The sequence below is a fragment of the Xyrauchen texanus genome, chromosome 25 (genome assembly GCF_025860055.1).
Source record: "Xyrauchen texanus isolate HMW12.3.18 chromosome 25, RBS_HiC_50CHRs, whole genome shotgun sequence".
NCBI classification, from domain to species: Eukaryota; Metazoa; Chordata; class Actinopteri; order Cypriniformes; family Catostomidae; genus Xyrauchen; species Xyrauchen texanus.
The window spans coordinates 8,159,492-8,183,587 of NC_068300.1; the positions used below are offsets into that span (position 1 = coordinate 8,159,492).

The following is a 24,096-nucleotide window of genomic DNA, read 5'->3' on the forward strand; positions in this document are numbered from 1 at the left end:
AGATGAACATGCACATTAGGTTTTTGGATGTAGTTGAAAACAACGTCCCTACACACTACTTGGATTGGAAAATGTTACCATGCGGGCTCATGTTATGAGTGTGATGTTGTCACGTTGCGTCCTTTATGGAAAATACGCAACTTTTGACATCAAAAATAGTTAATCAAATTAATTAAAGTATTTAATTAAGTGCAGGATATGATCATAAATATATGTATACACTATATTCATGTATGCATATTGTTATGATATAAATAAAGTTTAAATAATTTGGTATCAGAATGGAATTGCTACTAGTGAATGTGCAAATTTGTTGACAACAGTAATAACATTTGCAATAGTAAAAACTTAATATAAAAAAATTATGTAATTGCTGGCAGAAATACAAAGTATAAACAATTAGTTTGAATAAAAAACAAAGTAAACTGAGAATTCAGGAAAACATTTTTAATGGAGCCACTCATATAATACACATGGTATTAAAATATACTGCTTTGATTTACTTATTTCCTTTGCAACAGTCAAAATTAATAATGGTAATATAATAAGAAACATTTCTACTCCACATTTTCAAGACACTGTAAGATTCGCTGCTCCATTAGACATTACATGTAGTGTGTCATTAAGTACGTCGGTAATGTCTGAGCGTAATTGTTCATTTATTATTTATTAATAAAAGTTGTCTTTTCTTGCTTCATTCCTCAGTGCTTTTGAACTCCATATAAATGTGAAAAGAGACAAATCTGATGCGGCAAACCTCAGAAAAGAATACAGCACAAGTGTCCATGCGGATAAAAGTGTTAGTTCACCCAAAAACATGTCAAAATGTACACATCATGGTGTCAGTATGATTTTCTTTATTCCATGGAACACAAAAGGAGAAGATGCAGAATGTTCACACTTCTCTTTTCCATACAATGAAACTGAATGGTGACCATGGACTGTTAAGTTACAAAACAAATGACAAAAAGCACCATAAAAGGAGACCATATGACTTTTGCGCTATATTCCAAGTCTTATTAATCCATATGATAGCTTTGTGTGAGGAAAAAAAAAATCTAAATTTAAGTCATTATTCACTGATAATCTTAGGCAGGGACTTCTCTTGAAAGTTAAAATTGATTTGGAACAATTTGAGTTTGTGTAAATGATGAAAGAGTTTCCATTTTTTGGGGGAAACTATCCTTTTAAAGGGGGGTTGCACTGGAGGTATGTCATTTTGTGCATTGAAGAGGCCTAAATTAGCATTTGTTTCTTCAAAAAGGTGTCTTTGATGTCTGAGCGTCAACAGTTTTTTTTCCTTAGTAGCAGATGTAACAGATTAAAGCTCCTCTTTCCTCTTGATGATAAGCTTCCGAACCATATCTGCTATCTGGGGGCGGATTTCCTTGACGGAGACAGTGGGACCCCAAGAATCAACCACTTTACCATCGGTGTCAATGAGGTACTTCCAGAAATTCCAGGTCGGCTCTTTTCTAGAGGTCTCTGAAATCGAGTGTGACAGATGAGAGAGCGTAGCATGACAAATTAATTAGATTCAGATTGAGGTGAAAATGTAATGCTTCCTCAAACACAGACACGTGAAAAGTTCATGGATGTTGCGATTGCAAAAGAGATTAAGTTGACAGACTTTTGAAAGAGTAATTGATATGTAAATGTGATACAATTGTTGTTTGTATACCTGCAGCGGCCCCATAAAGTAGGCCTACTTGTGTATTAAATTGCAAAACGAGCGCAGGTCTTTTTTTTCTGTAGTTACAATTTAAAATGTTAAAGGTGTGGCAAAATGGCACAATAGCGCCACCTACAAACTTTCAATGATGTGTGCTTTACGCTACGTTTCGCCTACATGTACGAAAATTGGTAAACATGTGTAACATACCAATACCTACAAAATAGTCTCTTGAACCCATGCCCTAAACTCAACAGGAAGTCAGCCATTTTGATTTTCTCTTACATTTTTGCTTAGTTTTTTCCATTTCCAGGCCTCGTACTTTAACGAACTCCTCCAAGAGATGTCATCAGATCACCTTCATATTTGGTTATTCTAATCTAAAGGCCTTGGCGATGCTAAATTGCGAAGCTTTTGAGTTTTCACTGCACGGTGTGGCCGTGATGGTCTGACAAACTTTGATGTTTCTCCATGAAACAGGAAGTTGCTATAACTCATACATACAATGTCCAATCTGCCCCAAACTTCACATGTTTGATAATAGTCCCGGCCTGAATACATCTACATGCCAATATTCTGTTATAGTCATAGTGCCACCTACTGGCAACAGCCCATTCCAGGTCTTGTACTTTAACAAATTCCTCCCCGAAATTTAATCAGATCAACATTATATTTAGTCAGTCTTAATCCAAAGGCCTTGGTGATGTTAAATTGCGAAGCTTTTGAGTTTTCGTTGAAGGGCGTGTCCGTGGTGACCTGATAAAGTTCGAAATGAAACGAGTCACGTTTTTGAGGCCTATACATGCTCGAAAGCTTCGCACACATCTCAAAAGTGGGGAAAATTTACATTTGAAACTGGTTTTAGAATTGCGCCAAAATGGCTCGATAGCGCCACCTACAAAATTTCAATGAAGCAGCCCTCACGCCACGTTTCAAAAACACGCAAGAAAAGCGGCAGGCATATGTAACATGTCAACACTTGTCATATCCTATACCCAACAGGAAGTCAGCCATTGTGATTTTTCTCTTAAATTTTTGCTCAATTTTTGCCATTTCCAGGCCTCGTACATTAAGGAGCTCCTCCTAGAGATCAAATCAAATCAACATCATATTCGGTCAGTCTAATCTAAAGGCCTTGGCGATGCTCAATTGTGAAGCTTTTGAGATTTCTTTGAATGCCGTGTCCATTCCGTGGCCTGGCATATTTCGATGTTTCGCCATGAAACAGGAAGTTGTTGTAACTCAAACATACAATGTCCAATCTGCCCCAAACTTCACATGTTTTATAAGAGCCCCGGCCTGAACAATTCCATATGCCAATATTCAGTTATAGTCATAGCGCCACCTACTGGCAACAGGAAACGACATGTTTTACACTGTGATACACTCTTTACAACATGTAAGTGCTAAAAAATAAAACTAAATTGGAGTGACATTCCCCTGGCACAGCAGCCCCAATACCAGCGTGCGAGGGCCTGTTCATTGCTGCTTGCAGCTTTCATTTGTTTTGCAATGCAATTACATACACGCATTGTAAGTGTGTCTTAAAGGAATGTTCTGGGAATGTTGAGATTACAAGTTAAATCTCAATCGACAGCATTTGTAGCAGTGATGAATGATACCACAAAAAACGATTTCAAATAGTCCCTCGGTTTCTTTTAAAAAAGGCAAAAATCGAGGTTACAGTGAGGCACTTACAATAGAATTGAATGGGGCCAATTTTAGGAGGGTTTAACGGCAAAAATGTGACGCTAATAATTTTATAAAAGCACTAACATTTAATCTTGCAAGCAGCATGAAGCATTTACCCATGTTTTAATTGATCATGGTATAAATAATGGGGGGGTCAAAATATTTTTTTATAATCAATATTTTGCCACAAATGCTGTTGACTGAGATTAACTTGTATTGAACCCGGAATATTCCTTTCAAACTGTCCGAATGCTTTTGGGCCACTGTAGCATTACTATTTTACATGCGCATGATTAGTGAACCTCTTATAACTGTACACTCACCAACAAGGTATTTGTAAACATTATTGGCTCCTATTCCAACCACAGCGATCTTGCTGAAGATAGGAAAGGAAGCCCCATAGACTCGCCGCACAAAGCTGTCAATCTCTTTATCGCTGCCGGGTTCCTGCTGGCCAAACTGGTTACAGGGAAAGGCCAACACATTGAAATGGAACGGCCCGAAGTCTTTTTGGAGCTGCTGGAGGTCTTTGTAGTGCTCATCAGTGTAGCCACACTCACTGGCCACATTCACAACCAGTGACACCTACACACATACATTGAATATAATGGAATAAATAGATCACAGAATTGGTATTTTAAGTAGTCGTAGTAGTAGCAGAGCGAGTAGATGGTGTAATAATATACTGTAGAAATGTTGTCAGTTCACCTAAAAATGTTAGTCTCACAGTAACACCTCAATTAATGGTTTATTCAAGTCAGAAATATTTTATGTAACTGAATCAAGGGTCAGATGAGGTATAAAATATAATCTAATATTATATAATGTATTTTGTTGGTTCTCTGGAGACTATAAACCATTTACATGATTAATAAAAATAATCATGTAACCCCCCACACTCCATGATCAATGGAAACTTCACACTGTAAGCCCACCCCTCCCAACCCCACCCCAAAGTTCAAGCCAAATCTACGCCCATGACCAAGTGTGCCGCACAAGCCCTCAAAAGTGAAGCCAAAATGTCTCGATCGCCCCCCGGTGACTGGTCCTAGTGTAGGTCATAAACCCCGCCTCCCCATGTTATTCAACGGGACGTGAGACCAACTAAACAATATGTTTGTTTTTAGTTATTTGATGCTATAAAAACGGTGCTGTGACATCATGATTGACAGCTGTGATTGACAGGTTCTCTGAGTGAAGTAGTCACTGAAGCACCAACTGACTTTTTTTCGGGATCTTCGGAGGACTGAGGAGATTGGAGCTATAAATGTAATATCTAAATTTCTATAATTCATTATTTCACACCGTCATAAGTCAAAAATGCATGGGCGTGTGCTTGCGATTTATTCAACGAGAGTGAGGGCGGGGCCTTGATATCGCGGCTTTACTTCCTGCTCACTACTGCGCAGGTCTGGTCCCGACATCGCAACTGCGCAGACTCAAGTCCCAAGATGTCAGCGCCATATCAGGACACTGGTGGCTTCAGTTCTCACCAATGGAAAAGAGCGAAGGGGCATCGTCCATCTTTTTTTTACAGTCTATGCCCATGACTATTAGCCTAGTTCAAAAAATTTAAAGGGACAGTTCACCCAAAAATTTAAATTCTCTCATCATTTCCTCACTCTCATGCCATCCCAGATGTGTCACTTTCTTTCTTCTGCGGAAAACAAACAAAGATTTTTAGGATGGTCCTCAGAAGTGGATGGTCACCAACATTTTTAAAGTTTCAAAAAGCATATAAAGGCAGCATAAAAGTAATCTGTACTCCAGGTGGTTAAATCTATATCTTCAGAAGCTTCACGATTGGTGTTGGTGTGAAACAGATCAATTTAATACATTTTCATTATAAATCTCCACTTTAAGTATCACATTCTTCTTCTTTTATTTTTGGTAATTTGCATGCTTCGTTCATGTCGCCACGTACTGGGCAGGGAGGAAAACCTATAGTTATAAACGACTTAAATATTGATCTGATTCACAACCTATCATATCCCTTCTGAAGAAATGGATCTGGAGTTTTTTGGATTACTTTTATGCTGCCATTATGTGCTTTTTGGAGCTTCAAAATGTTGGTCACCATTCACTTGCATTGTGAGGACCTGCAAAGCTGAGATATTCAGCTAAAAGTCTTTGTGTTCAGTAGAAGAAAGCAAGTCACACATCTGAGATGGCATGAGGGTGAGGTAATTCATCTACATAAATAATACAGTATTTGATAAACAATTAAGTGTCTGCACTGTTTATGCAGTGAACCACAGATAGTCAACTTTAACTTTAAACTTCAACACAGGAGCATGCACAATAAGTTCCTTTTTAATAAAGACCAAACCAAACATAATATAATGCTAAACAGTTTATGTGCATTCAAATTTAATTAAAGTTTAATGACGTCTCCAAGTATTGGAATACAGTCTACATGCATTGCTGATCTCTAAAGCATTAGATATGCAACAGTGTTTGTTAAAGTTGTGAATGATAGTGTTTCCAATGCATGCTGCTCAAACTCACACAAATGAAGCAGCTGAGATATATTGCAAGAGGAAGGATGCCACGTAGACACACAGGCGCAATGAATGAACGCACAACTCCAGGTTGCTGGTTAGTATTTTATTAGAAGAACTTTCTGGAAATGAGGAAGTCATATAATACCATTAAAGCATGCACGTATCCAGAGAGAACTAGAGACGGATGCAACATTAGTATTAAAAATGTTTCTTACATGCACGTTAGTTGCATCTATTGCCTGAACTCTCATTTCTTCCTGGAGACTTACCGATCCTCTGTATTTGTCCAGAGAAACTAACCTCCCTCTGCTGTTTACCACCTTAAAGGTGTAAAAGTCTCTCTGTTTGGCATCAATCAGACATAATAATGTTGATAGTAATGTAAGCGCTCGTAGAATGATCTCCATACTGCTGCGGGATTCCTCTGATGTGGAGAAGATGAGGCGGAGAACGGGACGGGAAGGCTGAAGACAGAAATCGATGAACCTGGAGCGGCGCTTTACTCGTGGCCCAAACAACCAATCAGAAACGAATCCTCGGCATTCGCCAAGACGACCGTTAGAAAATAAAATAAAATAAAATAAAATAAAATAAAATAAAATAAAATAAAATAAAATAAAATTTAATTTAATTTAAATTCATTTAATTTAATTATATTATATTATATTATTTAAAAATATGGACATTATTATTATTAATATATTATTATTATTATTATTATTATTATTATTATTATTATTATTATTATTAATGAAGGACTCAATTTTGGGTTCATCAGAGACATTTTTTTTACGTTTTTATTTTCCAATGAAACATAACTTTTACATAAATATATTTTAATATGCATATTGATATGAGAAAAGGCACAAAATGAAACATTCCTTAGATTGACAGCAAAACCAGGATAAGCTTCTTTATTATTAGTAGTAGCTGTAGATACGTTTGTTATAAAAATGTTATAGTATTAGCATGTCAATGCATTCAGATGCATCAAGCAAACATCAAAAACATTCAAATACGTTTGTATTTTTTATTGCAATATGATTTATATATATATATATAAAATAAAATTTTATCATCAGTATTATTATTATTATTATTAGTAGTAGTAGTAGTAATAATAGTTACATGTCATATTGATATTATAATATCATATTAATATATATATATATATACATATATATATATATATATATATATATATATATATATATATATAAAATAACGTTTATTATTTAAAGGTGCACTCAGTATATTTTGTCTTTGTGTCATCTTGGACTTACACTGACACCTAGTGGTTTGGATGCAGCATCATTTAAAATCAATAGTTTTCAGTTTCAGATGCCATTGTAGAAATTGAAGTCCTCATGATGTGCCTTGAAAAGAAAAAGAAAAAAATAGCCAATAGCCTTTAAAAAAAAAAATAGCCAATAATCGCTGTTACACACACACACACACACACACACACACACACACACACACACACACACACACACAACATGGATTGTGCTCTCTTTGATGTGCTCTGTGAAGAAATCAACCGTGCTGGTGAGAACATGTCTTTAGGAGTTTTTAATGAATGCACCTTTAAATTCTCAAGGGCACAACAGCTGGTGCATCAAGGAAACATTGTTTTCTCATTGTTTATATTATACTTTTTACGTTTGCATATTAACATTGACAACGAAACAGAAAGAAACATTCTATAGATTGAAAGCAAAAACCTATGTTTTTAATTATATTATATTAAATGATTGGTTGTGTTTATTGAGCCACAGCGCGCCCCCTGCATGCATTATCCTGTCAGTATGACACGTTGAGCTCCAGCACAGATTTACCAGAGATTCTTTTATTTTTTTAAAACAATGTCTGTGTGTTTACCAGATGATAGAGAGCGTAACTGTCAACTAGCGTGTTACGACAGTAAGTCACCGTTTGCGGATACCACACAAATGAATGGGGAGAGCCGCAAACTGTCTCCTTCCTGTCGCAAAATTATCCACGTCTTCCCTTATAAAATAGCCATTTTATCGTAGTTAGCTCCACACATAGTTCACTCTAAAGTGATTATTTAGTGTACAGCGTTTTAAGGATTAGCGCGCATGTGGCCAATTCATTAAATTGTGAGGCGTGTCCTCATAAAAGTAGTTTATTCAGTACACTGGAGCATCTTCCCCATAGACATCCATTCAAAAAGAACGGCCTCTTGTCTCCTCCTGTATCGGCGCGTTATGCATTAGTAGTGTAAACTAGATGGGCTCTCCTACCGCACTGACGCGGCCCACAATACATCGCGCGAGCGAGTTAACATGGCGCGTGCGCTCGCTGTCTCGAGCTGAGTCAAAAACAACAACAACAACAACAACAACAACAACAGCAACATCATCATCATCACCGATAACATCAGCAGCAACATCATCAGCTCCACCGGGTTACATGGCGTTTAACCGACACCGCGCACAGAAACAGCTCGTTATGTGCTCATTTACTGCACACTAGTGAATCTAGGTAAGGAAGAGAAGTAAATAAACCTGTTAGCAAGAGGTGTAGCGTTTGTGCATATAAAAACACAAAAGTTGCGAACAAGTACATACAATATGATTTTAAACGTGGCTTTTAAAAGACATAACACCGTTCTGGATGTTTGCATCATTGCAAGGTTACATGCATAGATATGTTTAGCCACAACAGGAAATATTCTGAGCAGGCAGAAATAATCCGAATATTAGATTAAAGCGATCACACGTAGAAAGTGACTTTTGTGTAAGGTTGTATGACGGCAGTTTTGTGTTTGGTCGGGCCTACGGGTCAATAGACTTGCATTTGGGACCAGGTGAACGGATGCACATTTCCACAGAAACCAAAACTCATCAGTGCACCGAAACTAATGCCATGTTTACACTATTCACTGCTTATCTTTATTTGTAAAAGGGATGTCTAATTTAAATGCTATATCTGATTCCTTAATGTTGTCAAGTTTTTGATATGCAATTAGTGTTATTTAGCTTGTGAAGTTGTAATGCGTGGTTACATGACAGATCTTGGGTGGTAATCAGTTACCTGTCAATTACTGCAGAAATGTCTTATTCACTTTGATAGTATGTTCTAATGCAGGCTATGTTTGGAATAGCATATGACCTACTTTATACTATTCTTACTATACATTTACTGCTGTATGAAGTATGTATTCTTTGCACCATATGTAATTGCATTGATGTATGCATATACTACTTGGATGAACTTAATTTCCAGTGTAGACTAATGAATGAACCACAAGGAATATTAGCTGTGATTTTAAAAATCTTTTTAAACATATGAATTGATTAGAACAATAGAAAGTTAAGAATTTAGTGTGCAGAATATCATTAAAAATGTAAAATAGCTGATTTTATTTTCAAAATAACCGTATGCTGCTTGCTTAATGCCCTTGTGTGACATTCGGGATATTTTGAAGTGAAAATATTCACTGACCGTTGATCTCCTGTTCGTGTTCATGATCGGGCATGAGAGCAACAATTCAAGAAGCTCCCTCGCGACATTAGGGCATTCAAGCAAATGCAAAAACTTGTTTTGTTTATCTAAAAAAAAGGTGCGCCACAGCGATAGCAACAACAGAACACATCACAGCGGCACACAAAACAGAGAACAGAACTTAGTAAACATGGCTGACGAGTTTGTAGTAAAACAATTGATGCATTTCTATGCCCAGCCTTATTTTTTTGGAACGGAGTGCTCTGAAATCAATCAGAAACATAGGGGAGGCTCCTAACCTGACGGCAAACGACACATGATAAAAGGTTTATTTTGTGTGGTTTTTTTTTTGTCCTAACCAGCATTGACGAGCAACAGTACACTATCGATTGCTTGTTTTCAGTTTTTGACATTGAGCCAGGTAACTCTGTCCACTATGAACTGGCACCAGTCTAAAAACTTTCCAAAAAATAAGGCTGGGCATAGAAATGCATCAATTCTTCAACTGCAAACTCTTCCGACATGTTTAGTAAGTTCTGTTCTCTGTTTCGTGTGCAGATGTGTTGTGTTCTGTTGTCGGTATCACTGTGGCTGACCTGTTTTTAGATCAAATAAACATGTTTTTGCTTGAACGTCCCAATGTAGCAAGGGAAGGGGCCCTTCCATTAACGCGAACAGGAGATCAATGGTCATTCAACAGTTTCACTATATAATACATTCTATTTCAGTTTGTTTCTCACCAAACCTTATCGTAGGTAGTGTTGTCAAAAGTACCGGTACTTCGGTACCTAATCGATACGAAAATAAAAAAGATGTAAATCAATATAAAGATACCAGTGATTCTACAGTACCGCTAGTACCACTGTCTGACTGACACATGGCTGCTTTCAAATGCTCACACATTATTTGAGTGTGTGCTGCATTACTCCTTTTACACTGCAATGGACAAGTAATCAAATTAATTTCGTAATATGTACTAGTGTGATTACTAAACCCCGCTGCAATCTTAGTCTGTATGAGCTGCATGAGCTTTAAATGAATGTGTAAAGCAGACCGCTCATACACTGGAAACTTCACAAACTTTGAGAATCATTCATGTTGTATGAGATGACAGAGCAGAGCACTAATCCACTCTGAAGCTTTATTTTTATATAATTTATATAAATAAATCACGGCATTTGCTCTTAACAAACTTTTTGCAAACTGTTTATCCGGAGAAGTTAATCTACAGTCAAAAATACACGTCAAAATAAAAGCTAAATGCCTGGAATTGAAGAAATTGCAAATGAAATATATTATAACTGTATAGTAAAATGTAATCTTCACTTTAGAAATAATAACAATAATTATAATGATGATTAATGAATAATGATTGTATTAATAATACAATTAAGCAAGAGTTCTTTTGTACTGAATAAAGATTGTTAAAAAATCCAATGGTATGTTGAAAAGTAATTATTCTATTTTTTACTTGTTAAAAGTTTAAGGAAACATTTTAATTAGACACCATTTTGATAATGAAATGAAATTAAACTTTAAACATGGAATTCTGGAAAATGTCTGTAGGGCAAGTGCTAGAAACACGAAGGAAACATACATATGTTTCAATTTATTATTTACATTGAAATTGAACATTAAGCTAAATTGGTGTGTTCAATAGCACATTATCATATTAGCAAATATTTTCTTTGGTATCGAAATTGGTATTGAGAACCATGAAATTTCACAGCACAACATTTTGTCACAATTTCTCCATTTGTGTTAAGAAAAAGAAAGTCAGTCATTTTGGGTTATAACAGCACAGGAGTGAGTAAACAATGACTGCATTTTCATTTTTGGGCGAACTATCCCTTTAAGGAATGAAGACTTGACCTGTTTTGTTCGAATAACATATATATAATTAATTTAACTTGTTATGTGCATACTTTATGCAAGTAATGCTGAGTTAACTAACACAGATTTTAATCGATTTAACATATTTATTTGAGTTGAATTCACAAATACGCTTGTTAATTTAACTTAAGTGTACAAACTGATTCAATGAGAATTTACTAAAACAAGCTTATTGATTATTTGATTGAACTCAAAAATTCAAGTAGAATGAAAGACATCATTAAAATCATCTACCTATCCCAAAACACTTACATAATGTAGGTTTTTTTTTTGTATGTACCTTATTAATTTGGATAAAACAACATCAGGGATAACAGTGTGTAAACTCCCATTGATTTGTCTCATGCAGGCTTCAGTGAACAACATCTAATTGAACGTTTTAGTCCAAAAGTGTGCACATTTACAGACATATTGATGGATTCTCCTTTGTTCATTTCAAATGTCTTGGCAGGGCCTTCCACATAACATGCCATATTATAATATTATTCTTATAACCTATTCTTATATAAAACATGATAATAACGTTTTGAGTGATGAAACATGTAGGAAATAAATAAATAAATGATTGCTGATATATGTGGCTTGTCTATATTTTCAAAGCAGTCTCTTGTATTTTTACATGTTTTTTGCAGCTGTAATTTGCTCCATGCTGCATATTCTATAAATAAATGCTTTCTGCCTCTTTCTTTGAATAGAATCATCAGATCAGTAAAAGAAGCTATAACAGCTGTAATGATAATTTAATATGATATACTGTATATGCAGTAGATAAAGTGTAATTTGTAATTCTGCATTCTAAATTAAATGTTATAAGTGATCATAATATGCACCTGTTACCATCTGTAATTGTATTTTATGCTAAAGTTTGTTAAAAGAATCCACATAAGTTCATAAAAAAAGTTTTGTTCCTCGCTTGCTCGCTCACAGACACATACGCAACATTTCTACTCAAATAACTGAACTAGTAACGGATGTTTAAATGCAGGATGCTTAAACAGTGGGTTGAGAACCCTTTGAAAACCTTTTTTTTGTTGTTGATTTAAACACATATACAAGTTGTAACCTTATTGTATTCTTATGTTATTAAGTCACCTGAAATGTCCTAAAATGCTATATCATACCTTTGTGTTTTTCTTTTGTTTTGTTTTTTGGGGGGGAATTGGGCCCCAATGCACTCAATTCCCAATGCACTCTAAGTCCTCGTGGTGGCGTAGTGACTCACCTCAATCCGGGTGGCAGAGGAAGAATCTCAGTTGCCTCCGTGTCTGAGACCGTCAATCTGCCCGTCAATTCTCACGTGATTTGACCGCGTTACCTTGGAGACGTAGTGCATGTGGAGCCTTCACGCTATTCTCCACGGCATCCACGCACAACTCACCACGTGCCCCACTGAAAGCGAGAACCACAATTTAGTGACCACGAGGAGGTTACCCCAATGTGACTCAACCCACCCTAGCAACCGGGCCAATTGGTTGCTTAGGAGTCACTCAGCGTGCCCTGGATTCAAACATGCGACTCTAGGGCTACGTCTACATTAATCCAGATCCATTTGAAAATGGTGTTTTCATTTCAAAACACTCTCTGTCCACACTAACGTTTTCAAGCGTTTTCTAAAAGTTGCTCATCCAAACTGAAACGTATGAAAACGCTTAAATCGTGTCACTGTGCATGCGGAAAATCCCCATTGCATGAACAGTCTTAAACGCAATTGTCCTCGTGTTGCGTCGACAGACACCAATTCCGAGTAAACTTCCCTTCGCCTTTGAAGGAACGCAATGTGAAGGTTGTACAAAGTGACATTTCTTTTTTAACATTGCTATCAAAGTGAGTATCAGGCACAACAGCGCCGCTATAACACAGGTTGCCATCTTGATTGTTTTGGTTGGATAGATCGCATGACTACAAATGCGTCATCGTTTTCCACAGCATCTGCTTTCAAAGTCCACACTACAACGTGAAAACGGCGTTTTCAAATGTATCCACTTTGAAGTGTGTTTTCAAAAGTTTTCGTGGACAAAAACACCATCTCAGTGTGGATGGATGGCCAAAACGGAGAGAAAAAGTTGCGTTTTCAAACGAAAACGTATTAGTGTGGAATAAGCCTAGGTGTGGTAGTCAGCATCTTTACTTGCTAAGCAACCCAGGCCCCCCCCTTTCGTTTTCTGTTTAAAGAATGTCTGCAGCTATGTTGGTAACAAATGACATTATCAATGCCTTGGACAGAAAACAGCATTGTGCTGCCCTCTTTGTTGATCTGTCAAAGGGATATGATTCTGTTGACCATGAGCCGCTGTTATGCAGACTCAGTGATGTCGGGTTGGGTGACAAGGGTATAGAGTGGTTTAAGAACTACCTTGCAGATAGAACCCAGTGTGTATACACAGATGGACATAAGTCAAGCTTTTTGGAAATCTCTAAGGGAGTCCCCCAAGGTTCAATTTTCGCCTGTGCATTGGGACATTGGGAGGGTCATGTCTACAGCTAAAGTGCATCTTTATGCAGACGATACGATAGTCTACTCAGTTGCCTATTCTCTTAACCAGGCTGTTGTTGATCTTCAGCTTGCTTCTCAAAAGCTACATGTCACATTGTACGATCTTAAGCTAGTACTTCATGCTAAAAAAAAACAAATTTATGATCTTTTCTAGAGCCCTCTCACAGACCTCAGCTATTGTTGGCATTTATACTTCAGGAGGGGACTTATTTGAAAAAGTAGCATCTTATAAGTACTTGGGGATCTGGGTGGAAGATAGGCTCTCTTTTAAAGTGCATATTGAACACCTATCGAGGAAGCTGAAGGTTAGGCTGGGTTTTTATTATTGAAATAGGGCCTGCCATAATTTAGCCGCTTTGAAAAAGCTTGTGCAGGCTACATTCTCAAGTGTTCTAGACTATGGAGATATTATTTACATGCATGCTGCTTCCTCTATACTTCGCCGTCTAGACTCTGTGTATCATTGTTCTCTTCATTTTATGAGCAATTCATTGTCTTGTACACATCATTGTGTACTTTATAATTTGGTCTCTTGGCCTTCATTAAGCTTAAGGAGACAGAATCACTGGTATTTTTTTATATTTATAAAGCCATACCGGGAAAACTGCCTCCTTATTTGTGCAATCTTCTGTCACTCATTAAGAGCTGTTATGATTCTCGCTACTCTACAAGGAACCCAGGATTTTCTCTGATCCTGGTAAAACAGCTTTTTCTTATTGGTCATGGAATTCCCTCCAGAACACATTACAACTTAATCACTTGATTGAATTCAAATCTTTGACAAAAAATTGTATGACTGAAGAGCGCAGTTGCTATGCATAAGCTGGATTCTGTAATTGTAGTCCATTGTTTTCATTAATGTGTTATTTTTGTCTTATGTCTGTTTTTGTTGCATTGATCTTATATCTTTTTTACCTTGTATGGTTTGCTTTTTTGGCTAGGTCTCCCTCGAAAAAGAGATTTAATCTCAAGGGAATTCTCGGTTAAATAAAGGTTAATAATAAAGAAGATTTCCTTTAAAGCAATGTTCCGGGTTCAATGCAAGTTAAGCTTGATCGATAGCATTTGTGGCATAGTATTGATTAAGGGGACACATTTTTGAATGTTAAAATACTCATTATTTCAAAAGTATAGCCACAATGTGATTTTAGTGTGATAAAATCACTTACTAACATTTTCTGTGAAAAGTTATGTCCAATTTTATAACTTCGTTGCTATCAGAAGATGTAATGTCAACAAACCCTACAACTACTTCAAAAACGACGATATAAAGAACTTTACAGCTCAAATAAAACATACGTTTTGACAGAAGAATAAATGTAAGTGCTTTTATTTAAGAGATAATCCACGGCTAGGTGTGCGTTAAACAATTGCAACAAAATGCACGACTAGCTAGTGGCTATAGGCATCACTTCAGCACAGCAACAACATACACAACACATTACTGTTGAAATTGTCTTGCATCGCCTTGCCAGCGATAGATTCATTTAATAGGTCCTGATTTCCGTCTCTCAAGCTCTGTGCAAAGCAACCTGAATTTCATTATATTTGCTATGCTGATGAAAGTTGTTGGGAAATGTTTTCAACTGCTATATCTCACTGTGCTTGCTCTGTAATGTTATGTTGTTAGGGTTACAAACAGCACATTAATATCGAACAGTGATTAAAACTACCTGTGCATTCAACAGTTGTAACTGCATGCATTCCAGCTAATTACAATCAAGTATTCGAACAGACCATGGTATAAAAAAATTATTAACTTCACATTTCTGGCTTTAAACCCTCCAAAAATGGGCCCATTCGCGTCCATTGTAATTGCCTCACTGTAACCTCGATTTTTGCGGTAATCAACATTATTCCACAAATGCTGTTGATTGAACTTAACTTAACTTGAACTTTCTCTTGGCCATTTTCTTTGCATCATGCGCACTTGTACATGAAAAGTGAAGCCTTAAGCTCGGGGATACTTTGTTTTTCCTCGTGCCATTCTGTCTCGCACATGTTCGAGCACTCAGTCTTTTAAAGTATACTCATTGACTGCAAGTGCATGTTTGACCCATGTGCACTACAACTGCTTTCTGATACTTTTTAGTAGGGATGTTGACAAGTAAGCGAGTACTTGTTCTGCACCAAATACTCAAGTATACAACCTCTGTCGAACTAGTCGAATATCGCAAATTAACAAAAACTAAAAATTAACTACAAAATTTCTCAAAAATTCCCATCTCTACTTTTTAGTACAGTCAACAGAAGGTGCATGCGCACAATTGAGGACTTGTTTTGGTACGTCGCGGGCATTGTGTGCATGGCAGTTTTCCTAGACACACTGACCTTCCGCGTGTACTGTGTTGATGACAATTTGTCTCACGCACACTGAATGGGAGATGTAATGGCACACCAAACGAGGCAATTGCATTGTGCTTCGGACTTTACAAAATTGGGCAAGGGTTATTATAGTTTTGGTATTTTAATTGCATTTTTATTTCTATTTTATTTTCATTTTGTCATTCCATTTTAGTTTAGTTTTCGATTTCTCAGAGTTTTGTAGTTTCAGTTTGGTTTTTGTTTTAGTAGTTTATGGCTCCCAAAGCTACTCAATCATTTACTGGTATCATATAAATATGTCTAAAATCATTACATTTCTGAGGGCAGTCTTGTGTTATCTTTTTTGTCTAGAGGCATTTTCAAGTTGAAATAAGGTGGATTGTAATTGTTTCAAATTTTGTAGGAAAAAAACTGAGTATCAAATGCTAAAATTGTTTCAAGGTCATTTTTTATTATATTTTAGTTAGTTTTGGAGTTATGAAAAAAGATTTGTTTAGTGTATGTAGTACGTTTTCTGTACACCGTATGGGAATCTGAATGCATAGAATACCTTGTTGACCTACATTTTCTTAATTATGAGTAGTAGTATACAATTGATGTCAGTGTACAGAATACTGGATCCCACAATATAATGTGAGTGATAAGACATTTTGACCATTTTCAGCTTTCACCTTCCAAAGAGACACTTTCCATGGATAAACATTCTGAAATATCCTATCTCTGATTCTGTCCTGTTTCCTCTCCAGGTATCTTCAACCAAAAGCCCTTTGGGCCTTTTTTAAAACTTGTTCGGAGAGAATTGGAGTGGCATGGAGGACCCTAGGAGCCCCATGAAGCTGGTTAAACATTCCCGCTCAAATAGGGGTAGCTCTTCGTCCTCCAAATCACATAGGGAGAACCCAAAAGCCCCAAGCCGAAGCAAGGACGCCATTCCCCGGGTGAAAGAAGATCTGCAGGGCAGTCATAGCAGCGGCCGGACCCGCACCGGCAGCCCTCAGGAGCAGGGGAAGGGTAAAGCCCGCAGGTTGACTGGCAGAACCAACTCTGGGGAGAGGGCGAAAGGAAAGACTGAAGCCCGTCAGCAAGCCCTGGACAGCAAAATTCCAGGCCGAGGCAGCGGGCCGGGCAAGGACGCAGGATCAACACTGCTGCTCAGCACATGCCAGGATACCTCAACGCAGAACAGCACCATCACAGCTGAAGACAAGACACCTGGTAAAAAAATACAGACAGACTCTTTAGTTTTTATTTGTGAATAATCAATCGTCCAGGGCTATTAATGTTCCAATATTTTGGGGACCTGGGTAGCTCAGCTAGTATTGATGCTAACTACCACCCCTGGAGTCACAAGTTTGAATCCAGGGTGTGCTGAGTGACACCAACCAGGTCTCCTAAGCAACCAAATTGGCCCGGTTGCTAGGGAGGGTGGAGTCACATGGGGTAACCTCCTTGTGGTTGTGGTTAGTGGTTCTCGCTCTCAATGGGGCGTGCGGTAAATTGTGCGTGGATCGCGGAGAGTAGCATGAGCCTTCACATGCTCTGAGTCTCTGTGGTGTCGTGCACAACGAGCCATGTGATAAGATGTGCAGATTGACTGTCTCAGAAGTGGAGACAACTGTGACTTGTCCTCCACCACCCGGATTGAGGCGAGTAACCACGCCACCACGAGAAGCTACTAAGTAGTGGAAATTGGCCATTCCAAATTGGGGAGAAAAGGGGATATATAAAAAACAATGTGCCAATGTTTTGCCAATTTGAATTCATCAACATTGAGCATCTTGTGTCAATGTCACAAACTTGCTTACATTTGATTAGTGACATGATAGTAGTGCAGAATCTTACATATTTATTCTTTTACATCTTAAAGTTTTAAAAATAATGTTTCAAATCCTTAGACTTTTGTTAATATCCAGATTTAAATACATTTTATACACACACAGATCAGCCACAACATTAACTTTGTGCCGCCAAAACAGCGCCAATCCGCATCTCAGACTAGCATTCTGAGATGGAATTCTTCTAACAATTGTACAGAGTGGTTATCTCAGTTACCATAGACTTTGTCATTCAGCCAACCCTTCTGGCACCAACAGTCATCGATGCGATTATCTAATCAGCCAATCGTGTGGCAGCAGTGCAGGGCATAAAATCATGTAGATACGGGTCAGGATCAACAGTTAATGTTCACATCAACCATCAGAATGGGGATTTTTTTTTATCTCAGTGATTTGAACCGTGGCACGATTGTTGGTGCCAGATGGGCTGATTTGAGTATTTCTGTAAGTGCTGATCTCCTGGGATTTTCACACACAACCGTCTGTAGAATTTATTCCGAATGGTGCCAAAAAGAAAACAAAAAACATCCAGTGAGCGGCAGTTCTGCGGACGGAAACGCCTTGCTATTGAGAGAGGTCAACAGAGAATTGCCAGACTGGTTTGAACTGATAAAGTCTACAGTAACTCAGATAACCGCTGTGTACAATTGTGGTGAGAAAAAAATTGCGGGTTGGCGCTGTTTTGCCAACAGTAGGGGGACCTACATGATATTAGGTGGGTGGTTTTAATTTTGTAGCTGATCTGTGTGTGTATGTATGTATGTGTGTATATATATATATATATATATATATATATATATATATATATATATATATATATATATATAGATATATATAGATATATAGATTTGTAAATGTAAAAATTTATTAATTAATGCAAACTTTTGAATGGTGCACACTTATATATGGAGTGGTGGTGGTGTAGTGGGCTAAAGCACAAAACTGTTAATCAGAAGGTCACTGGTTCGATCCCCACAGCCACCACCATTGTGTCCTTTAGCAAGGCACTTAACTCCAGGTTGCTCCGGGGGGATTGTTCCTGTAATAAGTGCACTGTAAGTCACTTTGGATAAAAGCTGTCTGCCAAATGCATAAATGTAAATGTAAATATATTTTTGGATGTTTCTTTAAATCACAGGTGTGCAGGCAGGAAGACAAAGAGGCGAGCTTGGAGCAGAGGTCACAGAGATTATGGAGGTGGGAAACTTGATCTCTGACCAGCAGTTGGGACTCAAACAGGCTGAGGAGAGACTGCAGAGAGATTACATTCACCGGCTGCTCAAGGTATCACATAATTTATGCATTTAAACAATATTAGAGTCTTTTCAAAATAGTGTAATTGGAAGTATTGTTTAAGCGTGAATTGGAAGAGTTGCATACGGTGGAAAAACTCTGATTTGGCGAGTTATCCAGCTTTATACGTTTTGTCATGCCCAACTCTCATTTGTTTAGTTGTTTGAAGTCTGAACAGCAACAAATATGTGAACATGTGATTAGGTACAAAAAAAAATATTTATTTTTTCAGTAATTTAAGATGTGATGTGACTAGCATCTATGGCAGTATTGTTTATCTGTATCAAGCTTTTTTCTATTATAATATGGAGGGTTTTAGGTAATCGAACATGTTTACAGTGTTGTTTTCAAGTTTGTGACGGGACACTTTTAATGTACTTTTTCAGGCTTTACATTTGTATTGAAACATATGTCTGTATAAGTCCTTCAGAATGTAAAGTTACTGCTTGCATGTGATCTTAGGTGTAACTCAAACTTTGCGGAAATGTGTTCAAATGTTCAAATGTTCACTCACAGGGTGATGTCACATTTGAATGAAGATTAATAGTAGGTCGTTAATGATATCTGAATTAAACGAAGCTCTGTCAATGAGCCATTAAGGGTCTCTTGATTTCTCAGGCATTTGCATGTCTGTACTCTGTACACACATATTTATGAACAGATCTCGCTCATTGTGGTTGGTTTCTCCATCTCTGTGTATTCCCACAGCAATCTCCTGAGTACCCAAATTTCCAGTATATATGCAAACTGTGTTCAGTCCATGTGGAGAACATCCAGGGTGCACACAAGCACATTAAAGAGAAACGCCACAAGAAGAACATCATGGTGAGCGACACTTTTAACTTCCAGTGTTGTATAGAAAGCCCAGCATTTTATTGGGCAATTATGCATTTATATGGCAAAAAGTCTATGCAGGTAGGCAGCTCACTAGGGCTATTATGGAATTGCATATTACATACTAACTGTAACTGCAGTATGTAATATATGTAAGCAATATCACACGAGCAAGAGTGCTATATGGCCCTACATCTGCACTGCTGTAATTCGGCCACAGATCCTCCTCGTGTCGCCACAATAGCGCCAACTAGCATCTCAGAATAGAATTGATATTCTTCTCAGCACAGTTGTACAGAGCGGTTATCTGAGTTGCTGTAGACTTTCAGTTCAAACCAGTCTGGCCATTCTCTGTCATAAAAATTAAGAGTGCGGCCCTCAAGGGTACAGGGATCCAGCTTTGCGGCCCCTGACCTCTCCTCCAAAGTTGAGTAGCCCTGGTATACAGTGTATGCTGCGTATTATACTATAAGAATAATGCTCGTATTCCACTCTGTGCATAGCCTAGTTTTTAAGGCACACTCAAAAAGCAGTTCACTTTATGTTGCTATTTATCTGCAAATTAGCATCTTATGCTATGTTTATGTTGTGGGTTTCTCTATGCAGGAAAAGCAGGAAGAGAATGAGTTGCGAGCGCTGCCTCCTCCCTCTCCTGCCCAGTTGAGGGCGCTAGACTGCGCTGTGCTGGAGGCTGCAAAGTTGCATGGTATTTCAGATGAAGATTTTCAGCTGAGGCAGGCCGTGGTGTCCCAAATGGAGGACATTATACGTAAACAGCTCTCAGGTATGATAAAAAAAAATTACTTACCACAGTAGTCTCACATAGTCAGATTTTGACTATTAGCAAGAAGTCTGGTCCACATTGCAGCTTATTCTGTCCAACAACTGCCCACTTAGATGGGAAGGGACAGCCTGATTGACATGTAAATCAAGATATCACAGTTTGTTTTGTTTTCACGTGTTGTTTAAGGGCAGAGTCATCAGAAATAGTTGATATTACAATAGGCAGGGTAATTTTATTAAAGTGCACCTAGAATGGTTTTGAAACATGCCTAATTTTTTTAAAGGTCTCATACATTAGATGCATCTAAGGTCAAAAAACACTTTAATTGGCTCATAATTTAAATTGCAGCATTACCCTTTTTCCCAGTGTCAAAAACGACTCATTCAATGATTCGTTCTAAACTCCTCCTTTCATAGAGCATGCACTGCTTTGATTGGTCAGATGTCCCGGTCTGTTGTGATTGGTCTACCGCTTAGTGTAGTGTTTGAGGGTGGGTCAAAGCTGTTCGCAAGCAGCCAATGAAGACCAGAGGCGGGTTTATTGTTACCAAATTACATAGGTTGGTACAGGAAGTCTGGAATTACTAAAAACTTGTTTCAACTGTTCAGAATCAGGCTCTTTGGAAGTCATTAATGCCATTAATGTAGATAACGCCATTAATGCAGTAAATGTTATTGACTAAAATGTTTTTTATTGTAATTGATGATAATGAGCACAATGACAAGCATGTTTCAAACTGTAACTTTAACCAAATATTCAAATATTTGGAAAAACGTATAAGCTAATTACAATTATTTAAGCATATATCAAACATGTAAAGATTAATACATTTAATATACCAGAGCTCTGTTCAGCTCACACAGCTCAATATCGTAATATGAGATTGTTTGAATAAATTCTTTCTAGATTTTCTTGCTAAAAAAATAAAGAAATAAACATTGTCTTGCACTATTGTTTTTTTTCTATATATGTTTTAATTAAAACCATTTGATGATCACCATGATGTGTCTTTTGTGTCTCGTCTTTGTTATAGTTATCAAAATAAAATCCTTTGTCAATAAACATTTTCATTAGTCATTTTCGTTGATAAGATTAATCTGCCGATATTTGGCCGTATTGAGATTATCATCATTGACCGATAACAGTGTTTGCTTGACCGATTAACAAAAGTGTTATCTTGCCCTTGTGTCAGCGCCAAAATCTACCAATAGCTTTGTCAATGGATAGTAAACATTTTGTATTCAGGGTTAGTTTCCTTTTCAAGATTATGCAAATTTCAGTAAATATTGCATAAAATAAGTGTATTTCATTTCAGACATTTTGTGCACATCTGATTTACTGTTGTTAAATTGTATGATCTGCATTTATATCGGCAATCCTGTTCTCTAGATATCGCTATCAGCATCGGACATTGGAAAACCCATATTGGTCGACCACTAGATGAGATTAACACTGATGGTCATGGTAAAAATATTAGAGGAATGATGGAAACTTTGCATGTAGAATTTGTTTACATCCAGAAGTACTGCTAATTTCACTGATATAACTCAGAAAACAGAGCAGAATATACAGTTCTGCTCTGGGATGTCAAGTCTAGTTGCTACTAAGTGCCTCAAACTTATATCCCCAAAGATTGGATGCCACTAACCTGGCATCCAATCCTAACATCCAATTGTTTACACAAGTTTGTTTCCTATATAAACATTTGTGGCATAAGCCTTATGAGCGTCACCCATTTGTTTCACAGAGACTGTTTAGATGTCATTTTTCTCAATGTTTTCTGTCTTTTTCTGGTGTAGCGTGCTCTTTGCGTCTATACGGCTCCTGCTTAACCCGCTTCGCCTTCAAATCGAGTGACATCAACATCAATGTGTCTTATCCTTCCACTGTGAGTGCCAACGTACAGATGAGTGTTCCTTTGCTGCACTAGTGAATGCATGGTAATACATTTGATTGCTCTTGTGTTAATAAATAAACATTTCTTTTCTGCAGATGACTCAACCTGATGTGTTGATCAAGGTGCTGGAGATATTAAAGAACAGCGGTTGGTTTAACTTCTTTGTTCTTTATGTACACCTCCAGTCAAAAGTTTGGACACACCTACTTGTTCTTTATAAGTGCTATTTTTTTTACATTTAAAATAACAGTAAATAACATCATCAAAACTATAAAATAACATTATTTTAAACAAGTTCTCATGTATGCTGGGCACTTGTTGACTGCTTGTCCTTCACTATCCACTCCAATTCATTCATTTAAAAAATGTAAAAGTCTTGTAAAGAAATTCATTAATAGGCACAATTTACTTTTGTCTACAAAACTGATTTCTAGCATTTAAGCACAATCCTGTAAATATTTTTTTTGAGGTATGTACATTACATTCAGAAAGTGTTCAGACTTCTTTGTCTTTTTCACATTTGCTTAAATGCTTTAAATTATTTATTTATTTATTTATTTATTCACATCAATCTACACTTCATATCCCATAATGACAAAGCAAAAATCTGATTTTTAATATCTTTGCAGATTAATTAAAAAGAAACACTGAAGTATCACACTGACATAAGTATTCAGACCCTTAACTCTGTACTTAGTTGAAGCACTTTTGACAGCGATTACAGCCTCAAGGCTTTTTGGGTATGATGCCACAAGCTTTGCACATCTGGATTTTCTGCCTTTCTTCTCTGCAGATCCTCTCAAGCTCTGTCAGGTTGAATGGGGACCATCAGTGGACAGTCATTTTCAGGTCTTCCAGAGATGTTCGATTGGGTTCAAGTCCGGGCTCTGGCTGGGCCACTCAAGGACATTCACAGAGTTGTCCCTAAGCCACTGTTCGTTGTCTTGACTGTGTGCTTAGGGTAACTGTCCTTTTTGAAGTGAACCTTCAGCCCAGTCTGAGGTCCTGAATGCTCTGGACCAGGATTTCATTAAGGATATCTCTGTATTTTGCTGTGTTCAGCTATCCGTCAACCCTGACCAGTCCTCCAGTCCCTGCCGCTGAAAAACACCCCCACAGCATGAGACTATCACCACCATGCTTCACCGCTGGGATGGTATTGCGCAGGTGATGAGCGGTGCCTGGTTTCTTCCAGACATGACGCTTGGAATTGAGGCCAACCAGTTATATATATATTCATTATCAAACCAGAGAATCTTGTTTGTCACAGTCTGAGAGTCCTTTAGGTGCTTTATTTTGTGTCTTGCACTGAGGAGAGGCTTCCGTCTGTCCACTCTGCCATAAAGCCCAGATCGGTGGAGTGTTGCAGTGATGGTTGTCCTCTGCAAGTTTCTCCCATATC

At 37.5% G+C, this 24,096-nt stretch overlaps 2 protein-coding genes across 2 annotated transcripts in view; one reads left to right on the forward strand and one right to left on the reverse strand.

The window, feature by feature from the left end:
* Nucleotides 1-437: 437 nt before the first annotated feature.
* On the reverse strand, nucleotides 438-6,345 carry gpx7 (glutathione peroxidase 7). The gene is made up of 3 exons (XM_052091560.1): nucleotides 6,138-6,345; nucleotides 3,688-3,949; nucleotides 438-1,485 (listed from the first exon to the last, which is right to left on the reverse strand). The coding sequence occupies exons 1-3, from the start codon at nucleotides 6,273-6,275 to the stop codon at nucleotides 1,322-1,324; spliced, it is 564 nt and encodes a 187-aa protein (XP_051947520.1). The 5' UTR covers nucleotides 6,276-6,345; the 3' UTR covers nucleotides 438-1,321.
* A 1,826-nt stretch (nucleotides 6,346-8,171) lies between these two features.
* The window catches only part of LOC127619204 (terminal uridylyltransferase 4-like), a 44,918-nt gene continuing 28,993 nt past the window's right edge, over nucleotides 8,172-24,096 (forward strand). Inside the window, exons 1-7 of the mRNA XM_052092012.1 lie at nucleotides 8,172-8,376; nucleotides 16,798-17,266; nucleotides 19,025-19,170; nucleotides 19,888-20,004; nucleotides 20,620-20,797; nucleotides 22,597-22,685; nucleotides 22,790-22,841. Coding sequence (XP_051947972.1) covers nucleotides 16,861-17,266; nucleotides 19,025-19,170; nucleotides 19,888-20,004; nucleotides 20,620-20,797; nucleotides 22,597-22,685; nucleotides 22,790-22,841 — 988 coding nt within the window. The 5' untranslated portion in view covers nucleotides 8,172-8,376; nucleotides 16,798-16,860. The remainder of the gene's footprint in view (nucleotides 8,377-16,797; nucleotides 17,267-19,024; nucleotides 19,171-19,887; nucleotides 20,005-20,619; nucleotides 20,798-22,596; nucleotides 22,686-22,789; nucleotides 22,842-24,096) is intronic.